At 39.6% G+C, this 16550-nt stretch overlaps 1 protein-coding gene across 3 annotated transcripts; it reads right to left on the bottom strand.

Moving 5' to 3' along the window:
- Positions 1–4374: 4374 nt before the first annotated feature.
- On the bottom strand, positions 4375–15689 carry xpnpep1 (X-prolyl aminopeptidase (aminopeptidase P) 1, soluble). 3 transcript variants are annotated; one of them, XM_042397029.1, is made up of 21 exons: positions 15551–15689; positions 14745–14859; positions 14317–14441; positions 13862–13925; positions 13250–13354; positions 12728–12820; positions 12289–12432; positions 11906–12001; positions 10707–10788; positions 10087–10297; positions 9554–9643; positions 9397–9447; positions 8975–9033; positions 8653–8730; positions 8466–8537; positions 8119–8179; positions 7893–7962; positions 5747–5920; positions 5203–5279; positions 5004–5102; positions 4375–4664 (listed from the first exon to the last, which is right to left on the bottom strand). In XM_042397029.1, exons 2-21 carry the CDS (start codon positions 14761–14763, stop codon positions 4545–4547), a joined length of 1890 nt encoding a protein of 629 aa, XP_042252963.1. In that variant the 5' UTR covers positions 14764–14859; positions 15551–15689; the 3' UTR covers positions 4375–4544. The 3 variants fall into 3 exon arrangements, with proteins under 3 accessions (XP_042252963.1, XP_042252974.1, XP_042252985.1); XM_042397040.1 differs by lacking the exon at positions 15551–15689 and adding an exon at positions 15033–15527; XM_042397051.1 differs by lacking the exon at positions 14745–14859 and having other exon boundaries at positions 15551–15688.
- Between the last annotated feature and the right edge of the window lie 861 nt (positions 15690–16550).

The following is a 16550-nucleotide window of genomic DNA, read 5'->3' as shown; positions in this document are numbered from 1 at the left end:
GCACACAGAGCGGAGCTCGAGATACAGCGATTCCCTTTTTCTTTCCCTGCTGACATTCAACCAAGTGACTGTGAAACACTGAAAAACTTGGTCATTCCTAATCACTTGACTGTAAAAACTCCCTCCCGTGATCAAGAGAGTGTGCGAGATTTAAAATGAGGATTTAACACTCAAATCTCTCTGAATTACAATGTATTATTATGGGTATTAATTGTAAGTAAATCTCATTACATCTGCAGCAACAAAGACTATACATGGGTTCAAATTACTCTTGCAAACAAGTACAACTCCAGTTAAAGGAGTAAATGTCATTATTGTCGTTTTCTCAGCCCAGCAACTGATTAGCCATCATGATAAATAAAGTAATTTCCTCCTCAGTGTTAATACATTAGTTCTGGGTGAAACGGAGAAAACACTCATTCCCATGATAGCAGCCACAGACAGAGTTGGTTTATGCATACTGGGCTCACTCAAATAAACCATACCAACGTAATGCCACCCACATGCCCCTTTAAATCATAACATCTTAACTCTGCAGTGAACCAGGATGGATGTGAAAATTAAACAGGCTTTAAAGTAGTTTAGGAGGCGAATAAACAGATATTTCAGCCTCTGTGTCACGACTTATTTCCTAATCAGTCAATCTCTCTCCATCTGTTTTTCTTTACTGTACGCTGACTTGGAATACAAAGGACACCGCCGTCACTCAACCCCAAATTGCCAGACTGATAAATATCACGGAGCTGTCCTTTTACTGAGCTACGTGGACGCCAGACTGATGCTCAATCATACAAGCGAGGTCTGACACCTAGTGGACGATTCGTTAAACATAATGGACATTCCCATAATAGGAAAAAGAAATCAGATTTAGTTGTCTGATTTGTAGTTGCGTGCTGCAGTTACTAAGTACTTTGTTTTCATAGATTTACCTGATAGTCTCTTTGTTATATAACTGATACTGTTTAAGTGATGCATGAGAAGTAAAAAAATAAAAATAAAAAAAGCTTGAGACTGTTTTTCCAGGTGGTTAAGGTCATGGATGTAATAGCTCAAATAAGCAGTTTAGGGAGGTTTAGGGTAATATTGTATCCAGACATATACAAACATCTATTTAGTCTCAAACTCAGGAAATAGAAATAGAAATGAAAAATCAGACAAAAATAGCAAGAGAGAGAAAATATCTGGGAAGATATCAGAAAGATATTTTCATTTCCAAGACGTTTGACCAACAGCTCTAACATTTATTTGGTACTTTTAATTGATCATCTACTGCTAACTTTATACTATTATTAGTCAAATCCATTCTACTGATATTAACATCTAGAAGTCAGAGTATGTGCCAGTATCGGACATCATTGCCTTGATGACAGCCTGTGCCTGAAAACTCAACTGCAGTGCATTCCAGCAGCTGTGTATGCATGGATCCATCTCTTTCCAGTCACTTATGCAGTAAATAAATACTTTGTTTGTGCCAAGTTGTCAGAAAAATACACTAAAAGGAGTTACAAATAACATTCTGGTCATATTTTTAGCTTACAGCACACATTGTGTATCATCTGATGCATAATCCACCAAGCAGGTTAACGCAAAGGTCACTCAAAGAGGTCAAATTCTCTTCATGTTCACTCTACACAGCAGCTGGTCTTGTCAAACAGGGAAACAAAACCCTCTTTAATTAGATGTTCAACTAATTGCATAATATCTCCCATGGGGCTGCGGGGTGAAGTGAAGCATAAGGCAAAAGGAGAATGCTGTCTTTGTTTCCCTTTTTTGCTGATTTTTTTTGGCTCTTGCAGCTGATTTGAGTGATTTGATGTACTTTACTCTTGTCCCCCAAAAAACACACCAAAGAAGCAGCGATGATAGATAGATACATAAATAGATAAATGCTTTATTTATTTTAAAATGAATTAATCAATGAACATAAAGGTAACAAGTGTGAAAACATGGCAGACATGGACATAAAATCTGTTGTTATTCTAAAGGAGAGGGGTTTTGATGATTTACTGATGTGTTGTGAGATTTGACACAATCTTTTTGAAAGTTTAAGACATACAGTAGCGCACAAATTACAGCATGTTGATCACAAGTATGGAGGGCGACAAGACGTCAGACATGAAAAGGATGTAAGTTGCTTTTAAAGAGAAAGAACTCATGAGAAAACCCCGTCAGCTTTAGTTAAATTCCTCTTTGCGTCCTCTCACACATTTCCAGTGGTAGTCTTTGCAAGCTGAACGTTTTGGGTCACCACTCAGCTTATTACAAACAGTATAAAAGGCCCAACATCTCCCTCCCCTCAGCGTCTCCCCCCCCAAAAAAAAAACGCTGAACAGAATAATGAGCAGTAAACAAGAGGAGTAGCAGAGAGGGAGAAGGGGGTATCCAAGTTGGACCGCAGGGGTGACAAAAGAGGGGGTGTCTCCACAGCGACTGAGTCAAGCTGGTTGAGTCACATGGCCCGGGTTTCTATTGAAACCAGTGAGAGAGGATTGAAGCTCAGCCTTTTAGTCCATGTTTTGGAAGCCAATGGCAGCGACATGAGTGGAGCCCAAGCGAACGGAGCGATGACGGCGGACGGCCTCCATCTGAACGAGACTGCAGCTTTGGGACTGCAGGATGAGGAGATGAACACAGCCCTGTTTGGTGTGTTATACTCTTTTTATATCAGTTATTGACATTTCACAGTATTTTTTTGCAAGTGGTTTAAAGAAGACCTATCATTTGCAGTCTCTTGACCAACCTATTTTTTTTTCTACGTAACAAAACAGGACTGATCTTAATAATTCTTAACAAAATTGAACTGAATGATCTCTCAGTGTTCCTACTAAGTGGAACTCTTGTGTTTTTATCCTCTGCAGAGTTCAAAGTGTTTAACATTGTCATGATTGCCCTGGCCTTGTGTATCCTCACTATCACCGGCCTGTACTGCATCACGGTCTGCTACAATCGCACCAGGTGACAATCGAATATCATTACTACTGTGAATAGTTGTGTATCTGCTTTTTACACCTAGTTTAATAGCATCATATCCTGTCTACTTGTAATTTTAGTCTTTACTGATTACTGTAAATTCAGTACAGTAAAATGACATTAAAGTCATTAATACAATTAGTGCCGTCTTCTTCATCAGGCAGTCAAAGAGAGCCCACGTGTATGAGAGCGCAGTGACCCGAGGCGAGCCAGTGAACCCCGTCGCGGTCAAAGCAGTGAAGAGGTCGACCAGTTTTATCAACCCTCTCGCCTTCTTCAGGAGACCAGAGGCGGCGAAGGACAACTCCAGGATCTATTACATCTACAGTAACCCGTTGCCTGTAGGAGTGAAGGAGGAAGAAGACGAAGTAGAGGAGAAAACCGCACTGTCGCTGCCGCTGTCGTTTCAAGAGTACGCCAACGATCCCAACAGCGGCGTCATCCTGGACCCTCCGATTTTTTACATGCAGCTTTAGAGGGCGGTGAGGTGTTACCCTACGGGGGTGGGAGGGAGAGACTTGAGAGACTTGTCCTGAATCTGAAAGGTCTGACCCGTGCAGCTGCACTGAACAAAAGTGATGTCACCGTGTACACGTCATTAAAGGAGCACTTAGGGCCAGTTTTACACAGGAAATTCAGTTTACTTGTCAAGGCGAGTACTCAGTCTTTAAAAAGTAGTGATGTCATCAGGCTTATATCAGCATAGACTACAAATTTATAACAGAAAGCTTTCAGCCTGGAAAAAGAGGTTTGAAAGACGCAGGTGTTCACCAGGTAAGGAAGGTCTAACGAAAGACACTGAGTTGCATTATGGGAATTGTAGAATCCAATCCAATTTTGCAGCTTGACCCATATTAAGAGATTAAAAGTCAGGATATCTTGGCCTCTGCCTCTGCAGTTCTTCTTCTAATCAAATATACAAAAATCACTGGAGTACCCCTTTAAGTCTTAAAAATCTCTTCATGCATAACAACTAACTAACTGCAGAGTTTCAATTTCAGAATAAGAGTTTTTTTAAGACTGTTTCTGCCAAATCCAAAAGAAAAATTAAAAAAATAAACCACAAAATAAACTACATAACTGGACAGAAGTGCAGCATGGTTTAAAGTGTAACATACCCAAGAGGTGGATGAAGATCTTAACTTGAAAGATGCTAAAATTAAGCTGTAGATGTACTTTGAATTTTTATTAGGATAGTGCTGAACTACTGTATAGTGATGCTGTCATACACACCTCGCATAAAACACTATGTACATCTGAAGAAAATTCCACAGCTTTTGGGTTACAAAGCACCCAGTGGGTAACCTAAATAGATCGTCTGATTGTTTGAATGTGAGACTGTCACAGATCCTTAAAAGCTAAAATCATTTATGGGACAAAAAGTACACGACAGGAAAGTTCTCATTTGATTTTGAATGATCTTTAATAAAACGGCTGATACACAGTGTTTTACAAAAGAAGCCGAGTGTGAGACACAGAGAAAGATGAGAAAAATACAAACAATTCTCACTGTAGAGCGATTGATCATACAGTACTTGAGGGCAAAAATGATTGGATTGCACAAAAGTCAGGCCTCAGACGATCGGCTGGGTCTCTCTCATCAGCCACTCCAGAGCTTCCTTCCTGCCCTGCCTCTCCAGCTCGGCTCCGATCACCTCCCGACAACTCCTGTGGTACTCGTTCACCCAGTCCCGCTGCGGGACAGAGAAGAGAGTGTCAAGGGCTGCGAAACCTAAACAGACTCCTCGACAAGTTTAAAAAGTAGTGAATAATGTAATAGGAATATATGTATATTTTATGATTGTAATATTAGATCATATGAAGCTAAACTGCTAAACCATTTCTCACTTTTCTCATAATCTCTTACAGAATGTACAGTAGGCTGGTAGAAAGTAGGCTGCTGTTGTGTTTGAAGCAATGTGTTAATAATATTTCCAATAAAAGCCTTTTGAGATTCATTTTTAAGTACATGATGGTGAATTTGTCTTTGTTAAATTACACTATGAAACATAATCATACTGGATATTCTTTACCTCCTTCTGAGTGAGCATCTCTGTGTTCATCATCTTGACTTGGATAGGAACCAGAGTGATGGGCTCAAATGTCAGGCTGCCTCTGTTTCTGTAGTTGTGCTGGAAACACAGAAGAGAGAACAAAAACTCATCAGTTTTATTTGATTTGAGTTAAAGTTTTGATTTTACATTTGATTTGGTTCTCAGTTAAAGGACCTACTTTGGTCTTGGCCGGTACGACAAGGACCACGTTTTCAATACGAATGCCAAAAGATCCATCTTCATAGTAGCCAGGCTCTAGAAAAAAAAAAGACCAGAAATGAGATGATTTACAACATAAACAAACTTCTGCAAAGAAACAGGTTCCTCTCAGTTTCCCAGAATGACAAACCACTTCAATGCTGATCAAAACACAATATTTCTACTTCCAGAGGGGAATCTTTTATGATGACTATGTTATGTTTGTGTAGCTGCATCCGTTTTTTGGTTGTACTGTTTTGAGGAAGAAAAGAAACAGATGCAATCTATCGCTCATTCCTGCAGTGCAATCTGAAGCCAATTTATGACACCTGTGAAGATTAGTTTGTTTAATTATGGGCTGCTCTTGTGGTGCTGGTGACATTTAGATTACGCCTAAATCAGTCTGTTTATATTAAAGACTATACTGCTGGTCAGATGTTGTTGCTTTTAAAAAGGTGAAAATACAATATAGTGTGCAACGCTTTTCATAACGAGATGTGTGATAAAATGATCTGTATCCATACCGTCACTGACGATCATGCCGGCCTCCAGAGGTTCATCGGCGAACGTCTTGTAGCTGATGCCGCAGGGCCCTTCGTGGACGTTGAGGAAGCAGCCCACACCGTGACCCGTACCGTGGAGGTAGTCCAGCCCGGAGTCCCACAGGGCGGCCCGGGCAAACGAATCCAACAGGTGGCCTGGAGAGTTAACCGAGGTTTGAACGTAGCGATTACACTTTGTATATAAACCTGAAAAGTTTTGTTTTTCGCACATTTCTAATGAAACATATCATACACTAGTAGACTTTGAAAAGATTTGACACCCTCTCACATGTAAAGACAACGTGTCTCAGTCTCAGTCAATCACTGAGTTTTTAGTCACAGACGAATAATTTGCAAAGTCTGAGGATCTTGCAGCATCACTGTTTGTGAGACTACAACTAGACTCCTTTTGAGATTATTTCCCATCGTGCTCCTAATGGAACAATGGAGCAGAAACAAGCTGCCCTTTGTGTGCAGTGGTTTGTCCTGAAAAACCAGCCAAAGAAAACTTAAATTAATTAATTCAGTTGTAATTGAACAACAACTGTGAAGAGAAACAGACACTACACACTGATTGCTCCTATTATTAACTCATTTTCATTTTTTTGGGTTAACGTTTCTTAGATCATATCAGCTAATCACATTTCAAAAAGGCCTGTACTTGTATTTTTACAACTTTAAAACAGCTACACAGCATACGGCTGCCCACAGAAACCACCTTCAACCATTAAGTATCTGGACGCTTTCAGCTGCTGGATGTTGGAGTGTTTCTGTTTGGAAACCCACAAACTGCATAAAATACAGAAGAAACAGCAGCAGCCTGGATAATTATTCAACGGCACAAAGTCACAGTTTAACACAGTTGAACTCGATTCCTGTGAATAACAAACGGTAAATACACTGCAGACACGCAGCAGCCGACAGAAAGAAGAGGTCACACTATAGAGAAATATTCGCTTTTTCCGGGTGAGTGAATTAATGTTAATGTGACTTATAAAAAGGGAGGCTAAAGGGCAACAAGAATGATGAGCTTTCAAGTTTGATCAGGAGTCATTAATAACATTATTGCATCATGTTTCACACACACACACACAAAGGGCATCCATTAACTGCATACCGCCATTAGAAACTGAGTACAATCAGCCATCGTCAGTAATCATATAAACACATAGACGCAGCATCCAGTGTGTCCCAGAGGCTGTAAACCATTAATCAAACCAATCAAGCATTTACTTGGTGTTGCCGTAGTGGTGACAAAACATTAAAAAATATACATATTAGCAGGCGTCATATGTCGACAGTCTTCTTGTCAATTCAGCATCAATATAATCCACGAAGATAAACTGTATTACTTAATATTTTGGATTTTGTCACCTCCGCTTGCTACCAAGCCGAGACGTTCACTGTCTATCGTGTGTGTGTGTGTGACGGTTTGCTGCTTCCTGTTTGCTGCTGGAGAGAGCGCACCTATTGGTCGTTGACAATGTTCACGTCACTGAACTTCACTATTTGCATGAGCGGAGACTGAAGACTTACGATAATATTAAATATGTTTGATTTCATCCGACCGACTTAAGACATAAGCTCGGACTGAGTTTTTTTGATCACCCTACACCAAACGATGAAGATGAGTTGTTGGGAGCGCGCCACGACTCTGGCAAAACTCTCATGATTTTATTCTGACATTGGAAATTTCTCTGCGCCAGTGAGGGAACAGCTACGGACCGGGTTGGGTCCCTGCGTTGGGTCCCTGCGATGTGATGTGATATCTCAGACACCATCGGTTAGATATTTCCACCGATTGGCCCGATGGGAACGTTATAGTTAAAGATTAAGTTCTCTGTAGAGTAATTACATTGGCCCAAAGTCTCTTTTCTCTAAACACTGTTCCCGCTTGGATTTTTCCAGAGCTGCATGAGTGTGACGACACAAGAGGAGTTACTGATTTGCCAAAAGGTCAACAGCAGTATTTTTGAGAGACAAACACCACAGCTGTTGACTTGTTATTGTCTGAGATTAAAGAAATACTTGTATCAAAAGGAATCATTTCAGTCTTACTGTTTGTGAATGCTGAACATTTATGATTATTAGTTTTTTAATGAGGTAATATGAGAGCGGAGGGCAGCACCTTTGGTTCCGTTGGGGAAAACGGCAGCGCTGACGGCTATGTGTCCCTTCAGTACGTAGGTAAAGCATTCCTGGAGGAATAAAAAGAAAAACATAATAAATATCAGAGCTGGGATAAATTTAGTCAATGCAAAATGGAACTGGAAGTTTTTTTGCACATTCAATATAAGAATATTTTATATAGAATAAGCAATTGGATAGACTGCCTTCTCAAATATAGAACGTACCTTCTCAAAAGCAGATGGTGTCCCAAAGTGCATGGTGCGTGTGACGTCTGTGGTTCCATCACTGCCCAAAGAACATGAACGTGATTTAATATCAGATTATCAGCAATGTTCTATCACTTATTTACTAGGTACTACTACTTATTTACCAACTTGTTGGTTGGTAGATGCAGAAAAAAAGGATGTAATGGACAAAATACAAAGCTATCCCTGTGTCGTTTGTGTCCTAGCATCACCGGGTAGGAAGGTGATGATTGTCTGAATTGAAACATGCAAGTCACACCAAACCTGGACATGATTGGTTCATCTAAATGAAACTGTTTTGAGAATGAATGATAGATTTTGTTTACATGTATTGAGCTCCAGAATCTATCAGGTAAACTTCATTCATGGTTAGCGTTCTGTTGGTTTCAGGCAGCGGTCTGTAGAAGGGAAAAAAAAAGACACTTGTATTAAGGAACAAGAAAACCGTTTCCATTAAAAACATATAGTTACATAAATACCTCACACCCGGGCCTGTTTCATCCACCAACTGACCTGTAATGTATGATCGCTCCATTTGGACCGACGCTGGAGATGGTGGGGAAACTGAGGCCGACGAAATGTTTCTGTTGACTGAAAAAGACACATTCAAGTCAACATTTTTGTTTCACTTCCATATCCAGTAGAGGGGGACACAAGTTCAGAATGGTCTTTATCAAAGCGTTCTTCATATGCACACATCTGTCAAAGTCTTCATCTTTCATCTTTCCACAGCATGTAAAGCTGACAAGAAGTTAAACTGGATGAACTTGTTAACCAAACAAGGAAAAACCAAAGTGGTTTGCAAATCATCTGTGGAAAAAACAAAAAGAGACACCTGCGTAATTCCTCAGCCTTATCAGAGGCGGAGATCTCGGTCACGGTGCCTTTTGGAATCTATAAAACAATAACCGCAGAGACAGAAAGAAAAACAAAGCCGAGTTATGTGAAATCCTCCGCCTGAACACATTATTTCCACTAATACTGATATTGTTTCTTGGAACTCAAGGATATATAATTGGTGTGTTTCAGGCCAAAATAACAAATAATAATAATAACAGATGGTAAAATACTAATTTCTAAACAGTTTCTATAACAATGAAAATATCCATATCAGGGGTTTAATCAGCACAAAAAGTATTTAAGTAAGAATAGAGAAGCGAGTGGAAACCTAGTGACACAGTGACACAGACTGGAGGAATCTGTTCTTTTCTCTTATAGATCTAAACATGTATGACCTGAAAAGCAGAATTGAAATACCTCCTTTTCCAACCAAACGAAGAGTTCACAAAGGGCGACTGCATCCTTGATCTGTCAGGAAAATCGCCCGTTAACATAACGTTTTAAACGAGGGAAATCAGACAGACGGTTTATGAAGATGTCATAAAAGATTTTACAACGAGTGAAAGCTTCTTACATGAGCCATTCTCATGCCTTGAATCTCCGTGGTGTTCTTAACAGCCTTGGAGAGGCAGAGTGGAGTGTAGGGAATTGGAGTCCTGTGGGTCTGAAACAGATCAGGAGGAAAGTAGCTGATGTTACCTTCAAATAAATGTTACGATAAAACAGGTTTCAATTTCTAAATCTGAAATATTTCAAGTAATGTATTAATCCAACTCTCAAAGGCAAGAGAATTGATGCTATTAAAACAGCTTAAATGTTGTGTTCTACTGGTTTAAGTAGATGAAATAAATGCAATCATACAATTTTAAGATTGTACCACATGATGACTATGTCTCTGTCCTTCCACAAACAAAACCGCAACACGTTTGTTGAGTGACACTGTGCATCAATCGAACTACAAGGAAACATTTAAAAATACATCAAGTGATGGGTGTAAGGACACGGATGATGACATCTGATAGACACCAGGAAACGGAGAAAAAACACAATGTACTCTGATTAACTATCTTTTTCGAATGTTCGGCGTGCTCGGCGGCACTCTCTCACCTTGGGGATGACCTGTGTGAGAGCACAGCTGGCCTTGTCACAGATCCACACTTTGTCCTTTGGGCCGAGTGCGGCGCAGATGGCCTGGAGCTCGGTGTAAACCGACTCGTACGGGAACGTCTGGATACTCAGCTCGGGCTTGCTGGGAGAGTCCAGCTGCAGGTGGTCTCTTAACGCAGGATCGGAAAGACGCTTTAGGTCCACGAAAAGCCTGCAGAGAGGAAGTTTAGTTCAGTGAGGAAATATTGTCTGTTCCTCCAGGAGTTCAGGGTGCCGATGCGCTGATTAGGATGGACGAGGGTACTGTGAAGTTCAGTAAATTTCTCCAAAATGATTGTATATTACTGGTATCTGATAGGGAAAGTAAATCACAGTTCATCATCATATTGCTAATACTGATTTACTTGCTTTAAATGTTTCAATATGGAGTAATGGGGTATTTTTTTCCATTATTATATTGTTACTGGACTTTGTACGTACTGTGGTGGAGTGCAAGTGTCAAAGGACTTATCTGTATTGTATTTGGAAGTCTAAGTACTGCTGATTATCTGGTTAAAAATTAATGTAGTAATTAATAGGACACCGATCAAACCAATATGCTGCGTGTCATATTTCATTACCTTATTGTGTTCATGCCTACAATCGTATACACAAAGAACACTGGGTTGTACTCGATGTCTGCACCACGGAGGTTGAAAAGCCCTGAGAAAAGGAAACAATTACATTTTATAATTAAAAAAAAAACATTGAACAACATTAAAGACTAACATTTCTCTGCCAAAATAACTGCTAGCAGTAAATCTGTGTAAAGATTGCTTAAAATTTCCCTAATTATCTTCTGCAAGCAGAGCTTCATATGTGACGTCTCTTTATGACAGTAACTTCCACTCACTCAGTCACTCATTTGATAGGTTAATATACAAAACAGTATAATAATCCTTAAATATCCATTTAAAATACCCTGATATGAAATATGTCTTTGAAACCTCGTATAAATGAGTTGTTAGTAGACTGTCAGTCATCCTCTGTGGATGCCTGAACAAATCCCCTTCAATTTAACGCCCATCGAGACTCTTTGAGAGTCTAAATTCTACCTGATGACAATCAAAATCAGCTTCGCTCTAATTAACAGAAACTCTCAGACCAAACAATCAGAAACAAGAGCTCATTAGGCACGGTTAACAAGGTGCTCAAACAGACATCTAGAGGGACACCTGTGCATCCCTGGGTCCTTGGATCGTGATCGTGTATCAAAACGGACTTACGTAACAGAAATGAAATCGGGTACGGCTGCTGATTGTGTTTTACAGCGAGAACTGAAAACTAACTTTACATGAACATGAAAGATCTCAAATAGGCTTTTCACTCTGTGATCAGTTGTAGTTACATGTACATGCAAAAACATGTTAGCCTGAGGCTAAAATGTTTTTGCATGACATATTTCCGCCCACAGCTCTGAGCTTGACAAACACTACTCTCGTACAGTGGGGCTGAGATTTCTATCTGTCGTTGAACATCTGATTGTTGACCTAGTTAGAAAGTAACTCAAGTACTGTGCTTAAATGCAACTGTGACTTTCCTAGTAAATGTACTTCAATATATTTATCTTTTTACTTTATGCTTTATAAATCTTCAGTGATGTGCAAAGCTGTCTAAAACAGTGATATTTTTTAATACTATCACAAAAGGAGGCAAAAATTTTTAAAATTCTACACATTGTTGGTTTAATATAGTTCATAAACACCTCATGACTGTCTTCATTTACCTCCTTGGCAGAGGTAATTATACTAATTTGTACTTTCCGAAATATTAGTCATACATGCAATCTCGTCCAGCGCCGTGGCAACGAACCAAGTGATTTTCCTCTCCGTCATCTTGCCTCTCAGTGCTGTGATCTTGTCTTGCCAGGACATACCTACAGGAAGATAGCATCAACATGGCATGATGCTTATTAAACTTTCCTCAAAAACCTGTATATCTAGTAAAAGTGAACAGAAACTATTTTGTCAAACTTAAAAACAACATCCAAAAATGGTGCAACTACACCTACAGCGTGATTCAAATAAAGGGCAATACTGTAAATAAAAGAATTCATTTATTCTACAAGCATAAAATGATGTTGATGATCTAGCTGTCAAATATAAATTCTGGTAGAATTTCATAACTACGGATCTCTGTGTGTTAATCCAGCGTCACACTGACCGGTGTATTCCAGTCCCATAGTACGGAGCTGTGTGCTGGGTCTCGCTGGGCGGTCGGGCCACACGGCATCGATCAGGTTGTGCTGCACCGCCACCAGAGAGTGGCCTGCACCAATCAACGCCTTGGACATGTTTTTCCACTGGTCTGAGATATACAACATCAGAAAGGTTTCAGTTAAGATGCACAAAAAGTGGTTAAAAAAAAACAACAATATTTTAACAACAAAAAAAACGTCTGGGTGTTTACGGTTCGATAAAGAGGCTCTGCAGGATGCAAAAACAGGATTTAGGATTTAAATTTTTTTTGTATTGTACACTTTAAAGTCAATTGTAGGATTTTTGTTAACTGGAGCATATTTCTTGCTATACACTTGTAAGAATGCAGCGTTCACACTGCTTGAGCCTTTTGCACTTAAGAGGAAAATGGAACCATAATGTACCAGCAGCAATAATCCAAGGATCCACTCCCACTTTGGAGTTCTCTGGCAGGACACTGATCAGCCAGTCCTCCTGAGAAGGTGTCTCCTTCAGTCCTATATAAGATTAGAAAAAAAAAACAAGATAAACTAAACACTGAAGATAAAGGGGTGTTAAGTGTGCCTGACTGATACCACTGTTGAACATCTTTAAAGATTTATTTTTGTCTCAGGTCAAAGTGCAGACATAAACCAGAATACCTTGCTTGCCAAAACAGGGAATTGGAGACATGTTTTTTTTTATTCTAAAATTAGGTCAAAACATTCTGGTAGAGTCAAGCTGTAAGTCATGTCTTCTCACCAGTTTGATCCTGAGGGTACCTTATTTCACTACACTATCTGAAGCTGCAAATCCTAAACTTATATCACTTAAGAAAAACAACTAAACTGGAGCTTAACTCTCAGTACTTTTGTTTAGAGCTTATATAACATTATAAAGAGGCAGTTGTTTACTGTCATCAACAAACACATCAAGTTGGAAATTACCCATCTTCATCAGGGTCCAGTTGTTGTCCATCTGCTGGCTGGCCTGGAGGAAATAACGCCCATCGGTCCACATTGCAGCATACTGCTCTGTGACAATGGCTGTACCTGTACATCACAAATCATACACACAAAGCAGATGCAGACTCTGTCGGATCAAGTCTGTATAACAGACAGAAGGTATGCAAGTAAACTGATATCAGAAAAGTGACACACTAGTCTATTACTGTCTGTCTGCTACACATCTAATGTGTCAGTTGTGTTTGTACAGTGAGACACGGGGGGGAGGGAAAAAGCTGTTAGGTCAGTTCTAAGAAGCAGGATATACAGGACAAGCTTCTGTAATTCGATGTTTAATTTGTAGGTCAAGTAGAAAGAGTAGAGGTGATATTTCACACAGGAAATGCTATGTATTTAATGAAAGTCACTATCACGAGGTCATCCGGTGCACTAACGAAACGAGATACGTCAGGATCTGGCATATCATGAATAGATCAACAAGACAATACAAGTCAGATGTCTCTGCCCTTTTTTTCCTGTACATAAGATTTATACATAAGCTTCTAAGCATTAAGATTTGACCTCTTGCTTTTAAAATACACACACACAACATACCTGCAGAGCCATTGAATCCACAGATAAATTCACGCCTGCAGTCACACGGTGCGATGTATTCACTCTACAACACGCACGAGGACAGAAAGAGAAAGACAGACAAAAGGGAGAGATCAGCTTCATTAACAATCAGCGCAAAGAGGCCATAAACCAGTCAGACATTTTAAATGCCACCTTTGCTGCTCTTCTCACATCATGGCTTTACATGGAGAGGGGAAAAGGGAGGGGCCGTGGGCAAAGGGCTACAATTAATTACGAAGGTCAGACGAGACGATCAGAAGTGAGGAGTCAAGACAAACACACGCAGAGAAAGAAAGAAAGAAAGGAGTAGCAGCTGTACTACTGTGAGCGTGTACATGTGTGTCTTAGTTTATGTTTAATAATGACTATATTAAAGCCCTCGTGTATAAATGCAGAAAATATGTTGTTCCATGCGTGTGAGAGATCTCACTTACCTGGTGTGCGTCTCCAGAAGGGATGATGTAGGCTTGTATAGGCTCAGTAAAGTATTTGCAATTCTTCATCACCTGGCGAAGCTGCCTGAGCAACTCTCCTGTGATCTTTGGAGACATGGCTTGGTCTAAAATGGAGAAAGAACATGAAATAGTAAATAAAGACTTAAATTTACTTGATGCAACAGAGCTACAGTGCACTCAATACGCAGTCAAACAACAGATGAGTTTAATCTAAAAAAGCTGAGATGAAAGCTGTTGACGTTTGCAAAGTGCAGACAGTGTCTCAGCATTTATCGCATGAAAATAATTGGTTAAATCTCCCAAAAATAGTAACTGCAATAAAAGAAAACACAAGCGTTTAGGCAAAAAAAAAGACACTTATGAGTTTCCCTTATTCATTATAATTCTAAAACCCACACTATGATTACCTGACTTTTGGGAAGCCATGTTGACTTCAGGTGGCTGGAGCAGGACAGTGACTGACTATTAACGTGGAGCTCAAAGTCACAGTCCACACCTGGATCTTTAACCCTCTGTAACATGCTGACAGAGCAAATGTCACACGAGTCTCGGTTAAATATTAATGAAATAGCTTAATTGGCAGGCAGGTCTGTGACCTATTTACACCGCAATAAATTCAAAACACAAGTGACTTTTATGTGCTGTAGTGTTCCTATAATAGTAGTGCAATTTAACTCGATGCGAAACCAACCGACCAATCAGGTTGCAGTCTTCTTCATCGATGAGCTCTCTCATTGGCTAACCGCTCCGCATGCGATTGTTGTTTACAATTTGGTATCCATTGGTTCAATATCTTAACCGACTAGCTAGCTACTAGCTACAGCAAAAATGCTTCCGGTATTATGAAAAGACACTACGACGGAGACAGAGTTTAGCTGTGTGGTCGGGAGTCTTTTTTTTGTATTTCATACATCGTTATCAACAGGCCAACCATAACACACAATAACTGCTTCATTCATTGTGTCGCCGTTGCTGTTTGGCAGTGGATGTGGTAGCAAACGGTAGCGCGTCAGGAGGATGTTTGCAGTTGCTTGCCAATTTTAACCAATTTCACAACTGGGAGAACAAATGTTTCGGCCTCAGTTTCTGTCACAGACAATGCGCTAACAGACACAACCGTTTCCTTCAGTTGAAACACAGTCAACGTCTCGACGCTCCTCAGTCTAACAGTGAAGTTTCCCCACATGCAGCCAATGAAATGCTGGAGACATACCCGGGTCGTTTCGCCTCGTAAATGTGAGTCTTGCGTTGAGAAAACAAAGCGTTTCACGTTAACAGCTCGCACCTCAACACGAGGCTGCCATTTCGATGTTGACGTTTGCGGTCACATGACTGCAGTTTCTTCCAGTAGACGCAGAGGGATCCAGACTCGCCTCTTTCCCTGTGATTAATCCATACATACACTCGCTTCAGCCTGTATGAACACATGAATACATTCACTAAATATACACATATTAATCAAGTCACTGTGCTCGAGTGCATCAACCCGACATTAGTGATCATACGGCGCCCCCAGGAAAGTCAAAAATACAAGTGATCCCATCAGCTACTACCGTTAATAAATCATTCAAATGGAGTGTTAAATAAATATAAACATTTAAACGTTTCCATTAACCTCCAATCGGTTTATAATAAATGCAAAAAGCATCTAATGTCTGTTGATAAAAGTTACCGCCACTGGCTTTCTTTTTTGCACTCCATTTTAATTATTAACAGTTTTATTTATTAATGTAATCTGTTATAATTTTTTATCTGATAACCTTTTACTGCCTTTTGTTACATTTGTGGCTCCTTGTTTGCCAAAATGTACCACTGTCTAATAAAGAACCCTGAAAAGGCTTTATAATTTATAATTGATAGCTTATGCTTTAACTAATACTTTATAGGTCAATTATCTACCAGTTAATAATAAAGTGTTTTTACAACTATCCATGAAGTCCTTGTCCTTAGTTGTAAATGTTAATAAGTTAATAAATTCATTTTGGTTCATATGCTCTGCAGCAATACTAAAGAACTCAAAAACTAAAAAAAGGAGGAGGATAAACACCAGGCAACCCAAAATTTGCTCATATTAAAGGCTTGTAACTGATCTATAAAGAATTAGCTAGTCAATTTGAAACCATTAATAAAGTAATTACAATTACATGCCTCTCATAAAGGGTGCCTTTTTTAGAAAGTGGTACCGAAATAGTATATGAATAGCCTATTATTTA

This window comes from Thunnus maccoyii, chromosome 2 (assembly GCF_910596095.1).
Source record: "Thunnus maccoyii chromosome 2, fThuMac1.1, whole genome shotgun sequence".
In the NCBI taxonomy this organism is placed as follows: Eukaryota; Metazoa; Chordata; class Actinopteri; order Scombriformes; family Scombridae; genus Thunnus; species Thunnus maccoyii.
This window is presented reverse-complemented; position numbering and strand designations above follow the sequence as displayed.